We start from the raw sequence: 17,573 nt of genomic DNA on the forward strand, positions 1-17,573 counted from the left end.
GAGTCGATCACTTTGATCATTTTATCTTCGATCAATACTTAACAGATTACATTTCATACCATATAGGTATAACGCATTGGAAATTACTGATCATTTATCATTATTTCTCCTTATCATAACATCCCCAATATCTTCAGCAAATAGGGTATTGTCGTTTGCAAATTTTACCTTGTTCTTTGACGAGGGAGTGATGTTGATAAACCAATTTTTTCTTCCAATCATGTGTGACGAACAACCTGAGTCGAGATACCATTGATCTTTAAATCTTTCTTTTTCTTTTGTTGTGACCATTAACATCACTTTGTCTTCTGCAAGTTTGCATTACTCTCTTGATCTTTCTTATTTCCTCGACATTGACTTGCATAATGGTCATACTTTTGACAATTGTAGCAATGAATATGACTTTTCTCATATTTTTTTCCATCGTCTCTTCCTCTACCTGCACCACCACCTCTGTGATTGCCTTGGTTAGAAGATTGTCTTTGATTTGATGAACTACCCTCTTGATGGTTTCCTCTACCTTTGCCTCAATTCCATTTTTCTCTACCTTTATTTTATTTAGTTGACTGAGCTTGCAAAGCCACGTCAGTCTTCGACTTGCTTGCAGTTCTTTCATCCATTATTTGTTTGTGAGATTCAAGTGTCCCTTGAAGCTCTTCTTTTGTCATAATTGACAAATCCTCTGGTTCTTCTATGGTTACTACCACATGACTGAACTTTGGAGCCAATGACCTCAAAATCTTTTACACTACAGATTTTGATGTCAACACTTCTCCACACGTCTTGATTTGATTCATCAATTTTGTTACTCTGGTAAAGAAATCAATCACACTTTCATTGTCTTCCCTTTGAAGCAATTCATACATTCTTTTGTGAGTTTGTAACCTCACATCCTTCACTTTCTCAACGCCTCTAAATAATTTTTCTAAGATCTCTCATGCTTCCTTTGTTGAATCTACGTCACCAACTTTTTCAAAGTTGTCTGAATCAACGCATTGATGGATTAAAAAGAAAGTCTTGTAATCTTTCTTCTTCAAGTCTTTGTGTGCAGTCTCTTGTTTATCTGTAGCACTCTCTCCAATTGGTGTTACTCCATTCTTCACAAGATCCCAAAAATCTTGATAACAGAAAATAACCTTCTTATCATTCAAGATTGGAATATTCATTGGAAAATGCTTGTTCGGATGCGTTTCAATGATCACACAGTCAGTGCTCTAGATATCAGATGTTGGGAAAACTCAAATCTTGAAGTTGACCGAATCAATCTTGATGAACAAGAGTCAATCTTTCTGATTAATCACGTCTCTTGTTCTTCACCATTTACGCGGGTGAAACAACCACTCATTGGTTGCAAAATGATTCTCACTACACACATATTGTAAGAAGAAAAATAGGACAATTTAAAATGAGAGACAAAAGAAATTCTAGAGGAAGAAGATGAATGTATAACTATGCAAGTTGCACTCAATGTGTTTGCTACAATGTGTGTTACTCACAACTGTGATTTCAGAAACTACACAATGCTATTACAAAACTGATTACAAGTGAAATAGAGTTACTCTCTATTTATAGATGAGATTAATTACATTCCAAGTAATCACAAAATAACTAACTCGACTACAACTAAGTTAAGTCGGACTATTTCGACTCCTTCGACTGCATGCTTCGCCAAGTTGTATTTGACTTTCGATCATCTACGGTTAAGACAGATTCTATTTGACGCATGCTATTTCGACACACAAATCACCTTTCGACACCCGTCAAATACAAACACACTATTTCAACTTCGAGATAAAGAATTACAAATTTAAGAGTCTATAACTTTTGTCTTAAGTTATGTTGTTGTGGTACTTGAATTAACCAAGTGTATGTTTTTTTTTGTAACTGTACGAATGTGTACATAAGTACAGTGTATTATGGGAGAGGATAACCTTGACATAAAAATTTGAAATTTTTTGAGAGAGGCCAAGAATAGATATAATAGTCACAACTTATGAATGATTCACCAAACTCAATTTATCATGATTTTTGAATGTTGAAATATACATGACAGTTAGTATAATCATCCAAATTGTTCCCCAGCAGTGAATTGTGCCGACTTTAAACACTGGTTCATAAATACCCCTTATTTTAAGTCGTACGAAAACAAGTTTAACAAGTAAAAAGAGTAATACTACAATAAACATTAATGGGAAAGCAGGCTGCTTCCATTAGTTAATATTTCTGACACTGAAACAGCAAAACAATAACATAACTATGACAGCCTAACCTGTACTGAGACTTATAGCAGATGTTTTTGGTTGTTCAACAACAATTTGAACAATGCTTCTAATATTTTGCATCTATGCTATTGACATTTCCATCCAAAGTCATCAACCACATAAGTGGTACTAAATTTCTTAAAAACTATTCTATGCACTTAGCTTACTTGGTTTCTTCTTGCACTGTTGGATTTTGAGTCATTTCGAACCGGCTTTGCTGAGAAGGAATGGCACACATGAATCTTCTGACTGCAACTTTGGACTGTGGAACTGCCTTGAACACGAACAACCAAAATTACTTCCTTATCTCTGGTGTCTTCACTCCACCAGTTCTGTGGCATCCCATCTACTACTTCTTCAGTGGCATTCATATCTTCGTGACGTACTGAAATCTCTACAGTTTGCTCAGGTTTAATTATACCCACGGACGGAGAGACCTAATTCAAGACATTTTTAAATAGGCATCAGTGTAGGAACAATCCTGGAAATTTAGCCAAGTCTATGAATCCTAAAACCCAACTCCATTCATGATATATGGTTGCTTTACCTATGAATTCATGATATATGGTTGCTTACCTATGAATTCATGATATATATATATCAAAGAACTAGGCATATTTCGAGCCAAAAACAAGTAAACTAATTGAATCTGCTGGTTGTCTGTAATACTCTCTTAGCAATTGAATTTAAAAAACACAGAATGTAGAGTACAATTTACATCAGAAAAATGGATAAAGACTATTAAGTTGTAAAATAAATAGTGAAGGAAAGTTAGTGACTTTGGCAGCAACATAAAGCAAAATTAATTAGTTTTTCTCTAATAAGGGGCATGGGACAACATGGAGCTCTTGCTATAAGATCTCAAAAGGCACACTCTAGGTGAACTATTCAAAATCTTAGTCAATGAACTCTGCAACTCTCTTCATATAAAAGTAAAATTAGCATGAAACAGACACTATATTTACAAAGGACATAAAACTATTTTCGGAAGTATTAACAAATAGATCATTTTCTTTTTCACAGAGAGAGAAAACATCCAAGTTTAACAATTTAGAGAGAGTTATAATATAAAACTGAACAGGTTAAAAATCATCCATTCTGTGATAGGAATTCAATGCAGTAAGATAAACAACAAACTTTGCAAGTGCAGTAAGATTTGCATCTAACTAATATTTCTTGCCAACTCTCAAAATTCAAAACTAGCATGAGTGTTTAAGTAAGGTAAAGTACCTCAAGCCATCTAGGAAAGCCAAAGGCACCTCTTGGGTTGTAATCAGGTGCTTCTCCCTCACTCTTGACTATAGACTGGCCCTCACAAATGATCTTGTATACAGCCTTATCCTTTGTACTTCTGTTTGTAATAAGCAAAAATGCAGCCTCCATGTCTTCAAGAACTAAATTGTCTGGGCTGACGTTGCATTCTGGAACATAACGTGATTCTTCAAGCATAGATCTGATTTTCTCATTTGACATCATAATTTCCCCAAATTCTTTTCTCCTGATTGATCTATCGGCATGAGAAATTCTCACATTGAACTTACATCGAACAGGTTTGTGATCGCTATCAGTCACATCCATGCAAGCGTCATACCTGTTAAATGGTTTCAAAGATAACAAAATGTACCTAATAGGAAAATCGGAAAATAGAAAATTATTTTAACCATGCAACATACTGTAAAATTGATGACACAACAGGGCAGTTTAAATTGCACTCAGAAACTGAAGCTGGCCGAGTATCGCGATATATTATTCTGTCACACCAAGCAGGAATTCGCTTTTTCTCCCCAGAATCATAACCTGAAAGAATTTACAGAAGTTACACTATTGTCATGTTTCTTACGCACAAAACCAGTCACTATGACCTAGAAACAGTCTGTTAAATCCATATTGACAGAAGACAAAATTGAAACTGCCATGTTCATTGAGTTGTGAACTTTAATCCATTAGCCAGTAAGGAACCAAATTGAAATCAAAGTGTAACAAATGGGCACCAGTAGTGCTTGACAATGCCATCTATATTTACCTCCTAAACCTGGTAGGTGTCTCTCAAACTTATAGGTTGGAGGAAATTTGATTATTGCCTCCCGCATTCCCTGGAAAACTTTTCCGGCTTTCATCTCCGCCCTGAGCTGGTCCTTTTCTCTAAGCCAATCAAAGCACCTTTGAGAAACAAAGTCCCTGGCCTCATCATAAGATATACCAAAAAGCCGGTAGTTGAAATCACCAAAAAATACCACCATATCTGCATCAGATAACTCAGGTTTTGCTTCTTCAGAGCTGACACCCATAGCCTATGATACAATGAAGACCATGTAACTGTTTGGTAATCATATTAATGGAGAGGCGAGGGGATAGTCAAAAGCTGTAAGCAACTAAGGATGTACTCACATTTGTACCGCGAAGCATATGAGCCGAAGTAGAGACACCAGCTGCAACAGACAGGACCAATGGCAAGCCACAAGAGTAAAGTAGCCAAAATAAATATGTGGAGAAGGCAAGAGAGCAATACAAGAACAGGTATGGTACCATACCAGCTGCAGTATTAAGTAGAGTGGATGATCGGCTGAAGACCATATTCCGATAAATGTGATCAAAATCAGCATTTCGACGATTAACGGCTTCCAAATGTGCAGCCAAGTGACAATTCACAAAGCACATTATCCTATCATAGACTCTGATTCTCAAACCCACTCCTCCCTGCTTGATCAAATTTTGCCATGTAAGTGTTCATTTCAAATTCAGAGGGGAAAATTCAGGAGTTAAAGAAGTTTTTCAATGTTTTTTTTTTTTGTATTTTCATCTCAAACTAGAGTTTGTATAAATAACATCAATATAACTACTACTATATTAATAAAGTAGGTTAAATTTAGCCTCAAAAGGGAAGGAGAAAAACCAAATTATACTTGCATAGAAACAAATCATTTTTTAAAGCGCTAAAAAGGGGGTAATTATCATTTGCCATAACAATGATTTTAGAAAAACTGCTCAAGCATTCCATCCAGCATTGTGCAATAAACAGAAAAGGCAGTCTGTGTTTGTCATTGTTATTAAAATTGGGTCTGATCTTCCAATTGAATCATAAACCATTTGGTCATAAACCACGTGATTTTCTAGCTGAAAAGTGGTGATGAAGAACCAATTCGGACTGGTCAGTTTCTATTATTAATTTTTTCTATTTTTATTTAGTTAAAATTATTTTTAAGGCGGATAAAACTACAATGCCAAATTACAAAGATTCATGTATGTGAACTATTATTATTATTATTATTTATATTTATATTTATACAACTATAATTGTTTTTTTTATTTTAAAGACATATAATACAATTATTCTTCGTTAATTTAATTTGAGTTAACTTACTTTCTTTACATTCTGTATTTAATTTATTATTTAATATACTGTATAACTTACAAATGTATTAGAATATTACCAGTTGAATTATTGAACCAATGAACCGTGAACTAATGTCTTCATTGGTTCGATAACTGGTACAATTTTTAACACTGGTGTTCATTTGTCATTTCTTCCATGGTTGTTCTTTTCATATATATTATCCGCTCTCATCGTTGCTTTCTTCATGTTAAAGTTGTAATTTTGCTTCCCAGGGTTTCTTTTTCGTTTCTTGTTTTATATGCTGACAGAATTGTATGATCGGTAAGATATATACATGACCATTAATCACCCCTAAACAGCAGTCTAAAAAATTGAAATATCATGCCTGATACAGTGATGCCTTAACCATGATCAAGATATGGAGATATCAGATTGGACTAACTGGATGAATTTACAGCTGGCTTTAACGTTAAACAGAATAAGTAGAAAATATGCATTGCATAGAATCAAGATAAAAGATGTTACTAGTACTACAGAAAGAGTTTTGAACCGAGTGATCCCTGCCCCCTTGAGCTTCATTGGAACAAGGGGCTGGAGTGATGACGGCTGAGAAACTTTAACAGACCAATACTGGATTTCAGTGACAGAAGTAGAGTACAATGTTACTAGCAAACTAATACCAAGTAGTCAGGGAAATTGAAACAAACCTTGTTACCGATTGCACGTCCAAAACCACATGGGACTGCTCCAGCATCAATGTCTCCAACATGTTTTCTAAGATTCTTTCTTACCCTAATTGAAGAATGTCAACTCATAATATAAGCAACGAAACATTATCAAAGATAGAAATCCAGAGTACATTATAGGGAGAACTAAGAAGCCTTTCCATAAAGAAGAAAATAGAAGCAGGAGGTCTATCATACTAGTTGGTTTACACTCACTCACCAAAGAGATATAAGCAAGCCAGCAAGCTGCCTCGAACCCATACGCTCAAAAGCTTTTCCTTCTTCCAAGGCCTTTCCTATTGTATCCAGCCACCACTGCCCCATTGCACTTCCTTCTAGACCTACCTACAATTGATATACATGCAGTAAATGCATGGATAGAAATACACATTACACAAGATTGTTCCTGAGATTTACACAGTTTTCAATTATCATATGCACGTGATTTTGAGCTTCTTTTTAAAAAAGCAAAAAAGAAGAAAGTAACAAAGGGAAAAAATATGTTATTGGCTACAGCTGCAACCACTCAGACAGTAGCAGTAAACAGCGATATCTTTAATGAAAATGTTAAGATAAACAAATATATCACTAGATCAAATTCCTTCTAGCGATTTTGACTTTCTTTTTTGAAAAGAAAAAAGAAAGGACCAGCAAGGGAAATTTTCTTTTTTTTTGAAAAAGAAAAAGGAAGGGACCCGCAAGGGAAAAATTCTATTAGCTACAGCTGCAACCACTAGAACAGAGGCAATATACAGTACTATCTTTAAAGATAATGTTAAGATAAACAAACATATTAATAGATCAAGTTCCTTCTTATGATTTCAACTTCGACAAAACTGTTTTCACAATCCAAATCTGCAAACATAATATGGTAAGGTTATAAGGTATACACACAAGGGAAAATATACAACACTAAAGTTAACATGGTTAAGAAATGTGGTTGGGACTAACTCAACCCTACAAAACCGGCTTGTAGGGTGAGGATTGCCCCCACTTATAAGCACATGTTTCAACCATATATTGTCTGATGTGGGACTCTTAACACACCCTCTCAAGCCCAAGTGGGTATCAGAAGGTTGTTATTGGGCCATGTGTATTGAGACCCCGCGTCAGCTAGGCCAAAGTAATCCTCATAACCTTGGGCAATCCTCACCTAACAAGCTAGACTTTTGAACTGAGTTGTGCCTTTCTCAAATTTTAAGACCACTTTTTCTCTTAATTTATTTAATATTAACTTGTCAACTAAATAATCAATCTAACTAGCCCCTATTTATTCTACCCTTCAACCCCAACAATATCAACCCCTTCAAGTGCAACCAAGCAAGTAATGCTATTTACATTGTTCATGATCCACCAAAATACTTCAATAGACTTTACTCTTGGCTGAAACCCTAGCTTGACTCTCTAATGAAACTCACCTCAAGGAATTATGGGTTTGGCCAGATGTTCTTTTGGCTAGGCTAACCTAGAAGCATATCATATCCATATATTATAAATTATAATGTTACGGCGGTTCCTTCAAAATGGAACAAAGTTGATGTGTCTACATTTTTCCATAAGTACAAGCCTAAACCATGTTTCCAATACAAAATCTTCCATCAATCAGGTAGTTTAACATTAAAAAAAAAACAAGGCTTCACACAAAACTTAAATGCATGATTAAGAATGTGAATAAAGTCTTACAGTTTCTTTTGCGGCCGACATTGCAAGAAAACCAGCACCCATCTCCACTTCTTGCAAACCAACAACAACAATACCAACATCTGATACAACAGACCCTAGCCACGACAGAAGTGCCTCTTGAGAAGCTCTACCTTGACCAACATTCCATGTGCCAATCAAAATTCTGATACTGTGTCGTCTTGTATAAGTAAGTTCCTTTGTGGCTAGCTCTGTTCTTAGTATGTTATCGACAGGACCTGGAGATGCAATATTCCATCCGCGTATGCCACCGTGAGTTGCCAAGCTATAAACAGAACCGTCGCCAACAGCCAATTTAAGCACGGGACTGTTATGAGCAACCCATCCTGCCAATATATTGCCTTCTAAGTCCAGTATTTGGATAATACCACTCACATAGCCTACATATATTCGTGTTCCAAAAGTACAGAAGCATTGGACAGCACAAGGGTGGCGACTAAAATCCTGCAAACGGGTCCCACTGCTATCCCATTGCACAAGTAAGCCATTTGTACATCCACTCCAAATCATCCCATCGTTTGTTTGGACAAGAGCTTCTGTTCTCTTGGTATCGTCAACAAATGCTCCAGCTCCCTTGGTTGCAACTCGGCGGACGGCATCTGCAGCTCCCATTATTGCATTACGTGACCTCTGCAGAAAGCTGGTACTCTGGGACTTGTCCTTCTTCGAAGTGGCAACAAACTTTACCTTCATTTCGTCTTCTGGTGCTTGATCCTGCTGTACGGACGACATGTCAACTCGATTTTCTGCCTGACCGTCAATGTTAAATACTTTCAAAAGGTCCTTTGTTCGGGCATCCCTATAAAATGATGGATTCCAAGTTATCGAAATTCATATATTATTTGGAGTTGATGCAGTTAGAAGGAAACACAAACAGTAGTAGACTAGTAGCATCAAAAGTTAAGGAAGTAAAATGACACGGTTGATCCAGCATAATGGAAAATCTAAGAATGCGAAGAAACATACTAACCAGAGTGAAAAGGATAGAGGGCTAGCACACCATACGCGGCCTCTAATATGATCAGACAGCAAACACTTAACCTCTTGAGAAGATATACTGCAGACACCATTGACTGTGACTTGAGCTCTGAGGTCAATGAATGATCTCTCAACAAGTAAGGCTGCCATGTGCCTTTCTTCTGGAGATAGGGAAAGAGATTTTTCAAGGGATTCCCATGGCCATATCTTAATAACACCCCCTTCAGAACCTGACCAGAGATCACCTGGACAAGGAAAAAGTAAGTAGTAGTAGTGGTAGTGAAGGAAAGAAAAGATAAAATAATTTAGAGAGAGGGAGAGAGGTACCATAGCAAGATATGATCATGGCAAGAACGGGACCTCTGTGTGCCTGCCAAGAAAGACCTTCCTTGAAGGGAGTAGAAAATTGTTGATCCATTTTCCATGACCTAATCTTGCCATCCTTATGGCCTGTCCAGATCAACCTATTCCCGTTGTCAACCGTCAAACATAATGTGGGAGAGGTATCAGTAGATTCGTAAAACGGTGCAGCGTCCTCGTCACCCCTTCTAACTCTTCCACCAAGACCGCAACCGTGTTCATAGGCATTTCGAAACTCCCACACTCTAACCCCGCATTCCTGTCCAGCCCATAACTGTGTTTGGGTACATGCAATGTTTCTGAGGAATTTACCGACCTGAGTCTCTCTTAAAGGATGAGGCCTTAACTCAAGACACGGCGGTCTACCGGGATGAACGGCGGCTCTGATGGGAGACTTAAAGACACCAGCTCCGCCTCCGACTCCGCTGGCGATAAATTCCTGCAATGGCTGATACTGAGACAAATCATCAGAAATGCCGCCGCCTTCCATGTATTCATCAGCAGCATTAGGATTAGAATGTGGGAAAAAGTCGTCATCGGAGTCAGAGTCGTAGAAGGACTCGATGATGTTATTGGAAATACGGCTGTCGTCGAGACTGTGATTGCGGACTTGATGTTGGCGTTTGTGGGCGGAGGTACCGCGGAGCTGTTGGCTGTAGGAATGGGCTTTGCGGTGAGGTGGGACGGAGGACAAGGCGGCGAGGGACTCTCTGTCCTTTTCATCGTCGTCGATTCGGTCATCCATGATGGTTTGTCGTGGTAGTTGGATTGAAAAAAGAGAGAGAAAGTGAAAAGAGAATTAGGAGAAGAAGAAGAGTGATCCGAGAAGTAAGGCGTCGCATACTGGAACCTGACGGACAGGAATCGTTTCATTTCCCTTCCTTTTTCTTTACTAATAACATCCAATGCTATAATAATATTGCAACACACACTCATCCAAAACATGGATTAAGACTAACTATTTCATATATCCATATTGTAAATAATTAAATCAGCTGTAAATTTTACATGAATATTGTAAATAATTAAATCAGGTGTAAATTTTATATGTTTATATAGTAGGAGGTTTCAATCTTGCCACCACCCACATTTTCAATCTCAATGAATAGATAATGTTAATCTTACAATTTTTTTAATCATTATTTCAAAATTTATCAACTGCACCCGTGGATTTTAAATTATTTGGGACGACATCAAAAATTTCTTGCAAATTTCAAAAACAATGACGTAAATCATTAAATTTGTATGAATTTGTAATGTAAATTTCATAATTTTCTTATTTGTGAAAACTTTTCCTCCATAAATTTCACAATTTGTGGCACAACTGATCTCCATTTTCTTGGAAATTTTAAAAAAATTCGATAGTTATAAAATATTGTTTTTCCATAGAAATTTCATAATTTCCGATGAAATTAAAGAAATTTTAAAATTTATGAAATTAATCTTTTTTTTTATTTTTTAGAGTGAAATATTATTGCAGGCAGAGCGACACACTATGTTATGGCTGTTTAAGGCTGAGTCTTCCCAAATACGGATTGGACGAATGGTTTCAATTGGTTCACATCAAAACTTGTTGGTTGAGACGGGTAATTTTGTGCATCCCGTAGCACTCAACGTCAAGCAATGAGATTAGTCAAGTAGTCCATAAATGATGTTAAGGTTGTTCATACTCAGGATGTGCTGGTTCAGGATGTTCATGACCCAACGATCAAGACATATATGACACATGTTGTTGATGAGATGGTTGATGAAGTGGTTCAGCCTGATGCCCAAATTACATATGACGTGGTTCAATTAGATGTCATTGTTGTTGTTGAGGTGACTGCCACAAATCTAATCCCATTTGCTACTACTAACACAGAGGTTACAACTCTATCAATGGAGTCGTCTCTGCATACTGATGGAGCATTTCCGAAAGGACTCATTGACCGATCAGTGATTATAGAGTATGTTGACCATGTGTCATACCGATTATGACAGTGAAAGGTGTATATATATATATATATATATATATATATATATATATATATATATATATATATATATATATATATATATATATATATATATATATATATATATATATATATATATATATATATATAAGCTAACTACTAAATTTTTATATTTGTTTATCACGACTGTATCACACTGAAGGGGACATCACACGGGTCAAAGCTGAAGAACTTCCCCAAGACTTTAATGTCTGAGCAGGTCAGGCGTATTGTATGTGATTTTGAGCTCCTCGCATTTTTTGAATGCTCACATACCATGCTTGGCGCTTCACTTCTTACTGTTTTTGAGCGATTGCACAAGGAGACATCTTCTTTTTATATGTCATTTTTGGGATGACTATCACTATAGATGATGGCTCCTCATTGTTTCATCTCCCTATCGCCGGAAAAATCTTTATGACTCCTATTATTAGCTTGTCGCTTGCATGTTTGACTGTTGTACGAGATTTGGGAGTTTTTGAGGAGGTCGTGCTGAAGGAGTTTGCCTTTAACAAGGGTGCCCACCTTCGCATGTCTTGGCTTCGGAATAGCTGTGATGACCTTGTTGCGACATTGATGTATGAGGTTCCCGCTAGGGTGTACATGCTACATCTAATAACACATACTCTTTTTGTAGACAAGTCTGATGTTTGTATCGATGTCCGGTACATATGATTGTTCAGTAGCCTTGACGATACCAGTTGGGGTTGAGGGTGCATCGTGTTAACCATCTTTTATTCAGCACTTGGAGTTTCGACAGCTTTTGAAACCAAACAACTTGCTGGTTATTTTTTTAGTTTATTACAGGTATACTTGAAATTATTACTTGTTATTTAGTTCTTATTTAATTGTTACGAATAATACTTCTTAATTATTATTTGTTGTGTATGTGTTATGATATCAGTGTTAGATATATGAGCATTTCCCCACCATTTATGATAGGAGGGTGCAACATTCCCCCATAAGGGCCCACGGGCAAGGAGATAGAGGGTCATGCAGACACATCTCGGCGGCGTTGCATAGTACATGATGAGGCTTTATATGTTGACTGTATATGATGTTATCTAGACACCATACACTTATCACAGAGTCCACCGCAAGTTTGATGACTCTTCTTAATATTCAAGTTATATGCGGTGGGAGACCTTGGTCGCTAGACACTTTCTTGAGAGGCGTCTGCAACAATATGGTTATGTTCATAGCATCCCACAACCAGTTTCGGGTATTCCATATGCGAACATTGACAGATGGTTTCAAAGTAATATAATTAGTTATGGACGTGCCATTAGGGATTGTGTAGTTAGGGTTCAATATGCATCGTAGTGTGAGGATGGTTCAATTGGAGTGGTACCTGTTGCACTTGGATTTTTCAACAAATGGGAAGTCAACAAAGAATGTCAATGAAAAGCTATTTGATGTGAGAAAGCATTAATGAAACGTCTTAAAGAGCATTAATGTTAAAACGTCGACAACCTGGTGATGAGGGATCGACTGAGACATCGACACATGGATTTATGGTTTGGAGGACTCCCAAGGATAAATCCCAAGACTTGGGTCGCTAGGAAACATGTCCATAATCTCGAAAATGGGCAGTCCACATAAGCCTTTATTTCATCAAGAAGATCAATCGACTGAGACATGCAAGGTGAAAGACTTAATAAATTTAGAAATTCATATCCATTGATAGTCAGCGTCGATATCATATTAGAGCAGTTACCATCGAAGGTTCATGAGGAAGTTAGGAGCAGTTACCACTCAATGTGGGTTACAAACAGATAATGTTGTGGGTAATACGTAAATATACTAGTAAGAACTTGAAGATTTAATGTGAAGTGAAAGTAGGAACTCCTTAGTCGTAATAATCGTGGTCGATGGTTACTTTGTAAATAGAATAAATAGCATGCGCATACATGGGATCAAGGGTCACAAAATTTCATACATACTCTTCATACCACTAGAATACCCGAGTCAAAGAGCGAAACAGCCGAGCGAGAGACATGTATGTGTTTGCATCCAGTCTTTTCATTAGTCTTTTATTCCCTTAACAGAACATGTACTTTTACTTTTGCTTAATTTAAGGACATTCAATGCATTTGACCTTATCATTTATCACAACCTAACTTCATTTAAAGTCTTTTTCTATGCCCTTATCGTTCACGTGACGACTGCATTCAATTCACACGCACATGTGTTTACATAAATCATTTGCACAAATTACTTTGGAGATTCTTCGAGTTAATCTTACATACTTTCAAACTTGTGATTGTTTACAAAAAACATTAATTAAGGTAACATGATAGGCAAGACGGTCAAGGTAGACAATAATATCTTGACGCATTAACGGGGGAAGTATGTCAGGCTATGCATTAAGGTAAACTTGGCTAAGCCACTGCTTGCAATGTTCACAATAAAGAAAAGGAGATATAAGATGAAATATAAAGGGTTGTATATCCTATGTACCATGTGTGGAAGATTCAGCCATTACAAGGATGGATGCCCTGATAAAAAAGTGCAACGAATGGATCCTAAAACAAATGAAGCAGTTAAAGACACAAGGGATAGAGGGAAAATCAAACCATAGACAGTTTGGAACCGATGGACCTCGGTTGGTTATGCACAAGGCCATACGTCTAAGAAAGGTAGTAGGAAGTGTGGGAAACAATGGTAAGCCTCGGCTGGGCGGAGATGGTGACGGAAATAGGAGTGAAAAAACACCAGTGAAAGTTAATACATTATCAGACATGTTTTGATCTAAACATGTTTTGACTTACTTTAATGTATGTTTACATGTTTATGTGTTTTGAATGTTATTACTATGACATGAACTTTTGTGTGTTTACTTTGTCATTGATCCATGATTCACATGTCATTCTTTCATGTCTTGTTGAATCTTTGTGTGCATGTGTGCCCTTGTGTTTGCCTTTGTTTATGTGTTTGTAAATGCTTTAAAGTTGTGATAACATGTCTTTGTATGACTTGTATGCTTACATGTTCAAACATTTTGTATGATGTTGAACCTTTGATTATAATCATATTGAACCTTAACATGCATCTCTTGAATACCTTAACTTGTTTTCATGATTAAGTTGATGTTATGTCTAAACCATGTCTTACTTCATGCATATACATGTTCATTCATACTTATTATGACATCCATATACATGTTCATGCATTGTTATGTCATTTATCTCTGTTTCTTCATGATGATATATCCATGTCATTCATATTCATGTTAACTTTATACATCTTTGATTGATGTTGTTGTATCTTTGTTCATGTTGTACATATATGTTTAAATATCCTGCTTGATATTGTTATGACCGTGCTTCCATATCTCTGTATCGATGTCATGTATGAACATCCTTTTCATTTGCTTATCTTTGTAGATGTCATGCTTGAACATCTTCTTTATCACGTGTTTACCTTTGTGGATTTCATGCTTAAACATATTCTTCATCCTTGTTTGTCCTTGTTGATGGCATGCTTGAACGTTGAAATTCTGGTGTAGTCAGAATTCAGATGTTCTACTCCAAGTCATGACATCTGATCTAACATTGTAACTAATACAGCAAGATAGTTATTAACCACTGTACTAATATGTACACGTTCACAGATGTCACGACATCTCATTCTATGTCACCCTATAATGGATGAACACCTGGTTATGTGCATCAGGAAGAAAGACTCAACAGAGATCAATCCTAGCACTCACTTCTGTTGTTTTCTTACACAGTTATCAGCATGATGTCTTACTGTTGATTTTGGGCATCATCTGTTACATTGTTCCTGTGTGTTTGTCTTTTACTTGTATTTCCTGAATTAAACACGTTAATCTAATTACCACTTATTAGATTGCTAACAACTTAGGCTATTTGTTAGGTTCATTAATTGTAGGTTAGTAGTTGGTTTCCTGGATTTTAGCTCAGCTGTTGAATCCCTGAAGAATAGCGTGAGAAAAATACTGAACCAGAAAAACCAATCATCCTACACTTTAGCACCTGCTGTTGGGAACGAATGTCACAACATTCAGTTTGACATCCAGAACATATGTTGATTCTATTATGTTCCTGGAAACGTACTGTGCTAAGTTTGCAGTACTGTAAAAGACCAACTAGTCTCTACTTCAGTATCAGCCTTCAGTATCAACTGTCAAAACATCCAGTTTGACAGTTTCACAATGATCCTTCAGCCAGGTCTGTTATCCTTAAAAAGAGCAGACTTAAATAAATACTGAACTGAAATTAACCTGCTTATTATTCAGTTTACGCTGTCACTGATGAATGTTACAACATTCTGATTAACATTCAAACAGAAGGCTATATACCAGGTATGTTATCATCTTGATAACCTGACTGGAATACCAGCTGAGTTATGACAGTAATACAAACACATGCAGAAGGAAAACAAACACAGGAAATTGTTAACCCAGTTCAGTCCAACATGACCTACATCTGGGGGCTACCAAGCCAGGAAGAAGATCCACTATTAGCAGTATTAATTCAGAGTTAAACTCCCCCGTTTACAACTCTTCACTTAATCCCTACCCAATGCAATCTATACCTAGGAACTCCTAGATAGAAACCTCCAGTTTCCATTCCTATCACTACAAATACAATGTAATGTTCACACACCTTGAACTTGCTTCACAGCTTCATTCAAGAACAAAATCACTCTTGCCTACAGGCTTTGAGTTACAAATACTCTCGGCTTTGACCACTGAGAAACACATGGTAACCTTCCCACAGATTGGGAGGTTTACCTCACACACACCCCTAAATTTTCATTCTAAGAGGCTTACAAAGACTAGATTACAATCAGCTATTTATAACCTAATCACCCAACTGGATTTGGGCCTTCAGAAGTCGCAGCAGACTTGTTTTTTGCTGTTACAACTTCAGCAGAAAAATTCTGCTACAAACAAGGTCTTCAATCCTAGAATCTCTCCATATATATCTCCATATTTTGAGCCTATATATCTTCTGATTGAGTCTTCAAGACCTCCACATGGGAGTTAGGATATTCACCAGATATCCTTGCTGATCCCAGAATATATACTGAATTAATTAATTCAGTTTTCTACTCAAGTGCGATGTCACAGACCTGATGTCGTGACATCGTACAAGACATGTTGGTCCAGATGTTGAATTTCTCCAACCCAACATATTAAAACAACAGAGGTGATTACATTATTTGTTTTACTAAAATTAATGCCAATCCTAAGGTATTAACAATCACCCCCTTTGGAAAATTTTAGCTAAAACAAATAAGTCTCTGTCATTCTTTCCACCACCACAAACACCTATGTTGGTGTACATGGGGAAGAAGAGGAACAAGACTCAGTTGTACCAGAACCCTTCCCCTTAACAGGAGAGTTTCCTGAAGAGTATGTAATGCTGAGTACATAGATAATGTAACTCAGATCACAAGGCACAACTGTCTTCTTAACTCAGATCACAAGACACAAGTGATATACCCAGTTGGTGGATTTTGTGCCTGACACCAACTTCTGTTTGCTACCACAGTTAGCTTACTTCTGGTACATTCTCAACCCCAGGACTGTATTTCTCTCCCCCTTTTTAGCTAAACATTTGTAAAGGCACCTGTCATACCCCAAAATTTGCCCGTTGGTATTACAAAGCATTTCTCAAGACCCTCCGACTTATTCTGCAAGGCACCAACATCAAGTGAACAAAAGCCCAGCTTACAACAGGCCCAACCCAAAAGGGGCCCAAAATAGCTTGCTCGCTAGGCGAGCAATCCCTTCGCCTAGCGAACATTTCATCATGCAACTCGCCCAGCGAAGCGTCAGATCCAGAAAGAGGCCCAGACCTAATTTGCTCGCTAGGCGAGCAATTCCTTCGCCTAGCGAAGCTTGCGAGAATTTGAATTTTTGGACCTCATTTTAAGCCCATTAGGTCACCATTACCACTACTATAAATACATGCTCCACTGCCACGAAAAAAACACACACAGACGGACGAAGACGGACGGAAACACGCATCCAGAGGGAGAAACACAGAAACCCTGCTGATCCAAAGAATTCAGAAAGGCGGAAACCCTAAAGGCCGCTTACTCGCTCCGAAGCTACCGCCGTCCAACTTAATCCAGCTCGCCAATTCAAGGTTACGATTTGATTTGCAAACAGGTTAGCTTCACTATTATTCGCTTTAACTTCTTAATTAGCATATGGTTAATTGGCATATGATTATCATTTGGTGTC

General features: G+C 37.2%; 1 protein-coding gene across 2 annotated transcripts; it reads right to left on the reverse strand.

Moving 5' to 3' along the window:
- Nucleotides 1–2,150: 2,150 nt before the first annotated feature.
- LOC127138230 (type I inositol polyphosphate 5-phosphatase 12) lies at nt 2,151–10,270 on the reverse strand. Of its 2 annotated transcripts, XM_051064625.1 has the most exons (11): nt 9,327–10,268; nt 8,992–9,244; nt 8,004–8,820; nt 6,541–6,665; nt 6,303–6,387; nt 4,793–4,958; nt 4,650–4,690; nt 4,285–4,552; nt 3,935–4,058; nt 3,492–3,852; nt 2,151–2,698 (listed from the first exon to the last, which is right to left on the reverse strand). In XM_051064625.1, the coding sequence occupies exons 1-11, from the start codon at nt 10,102–10,104 to the stop codon at nt 2,420–2,422; spliced, it is 3,297 nt and encodes a 1,098-aa protein (XP_050920582.1). In that variant the 5' UTR covers nt 10,105–10,268; the 3' UTR covers nt 2,151–2,419. The 2 variants fall into 2 exon arrangements, with proteins under 2 accessions (XP_050920582.1, XP_050920581.1); XM_051064624.1 differs by having other exon boundaries at nt 4,650–4,958; nt 9,327–10,270.
- Between the last annotated feature and the right edge of the window lie 7,303 nt (nt 10,271–17,573).

Source organism: Lathyrus oleraceus, chromosome 4 (assembly GCF_024323335.1).
Source record: "Lathyrus oleraceus cultivar Zhongwan6 chromosome 4, CAAS_Psat_ZW6_1.0, whole genome shotgun sequence".
NCBI lineage: Eukaryota > Viridiplantae > Streptophyta > Magnoliopsida > Fabales > Fabaceae > Lathyrus > Lathyrus oleraceus.

What these genes read in the sequence shown, in the direction of transcription:
- LOC127138230 (XM_051064624.1), bottom strand. Translation starts at nt 10,104, where the DNA reads ATGGATGACCGAATCGACGACGATGAAAAGGACAGAGAGTCCCTCGCC. An exon ending in CATGATCATATCTTGCTATG is followed by an intron (nt 9,245 to 9,326) that starts GTACCTCTCTCC and finishes TTCCTTGTCCAG; the next exon opens with GTGATCTCTGGTCAGGTTCT. An exon ending in TGTCGGCCGCAAAAGAAACT is followed by an intron (nt 6,666 to 8,003) that starts GTAAGACTTTAT and finishes TATCAATTGTAG; the next exon opens with GTAGGTCTAGAAGGAAGTGC.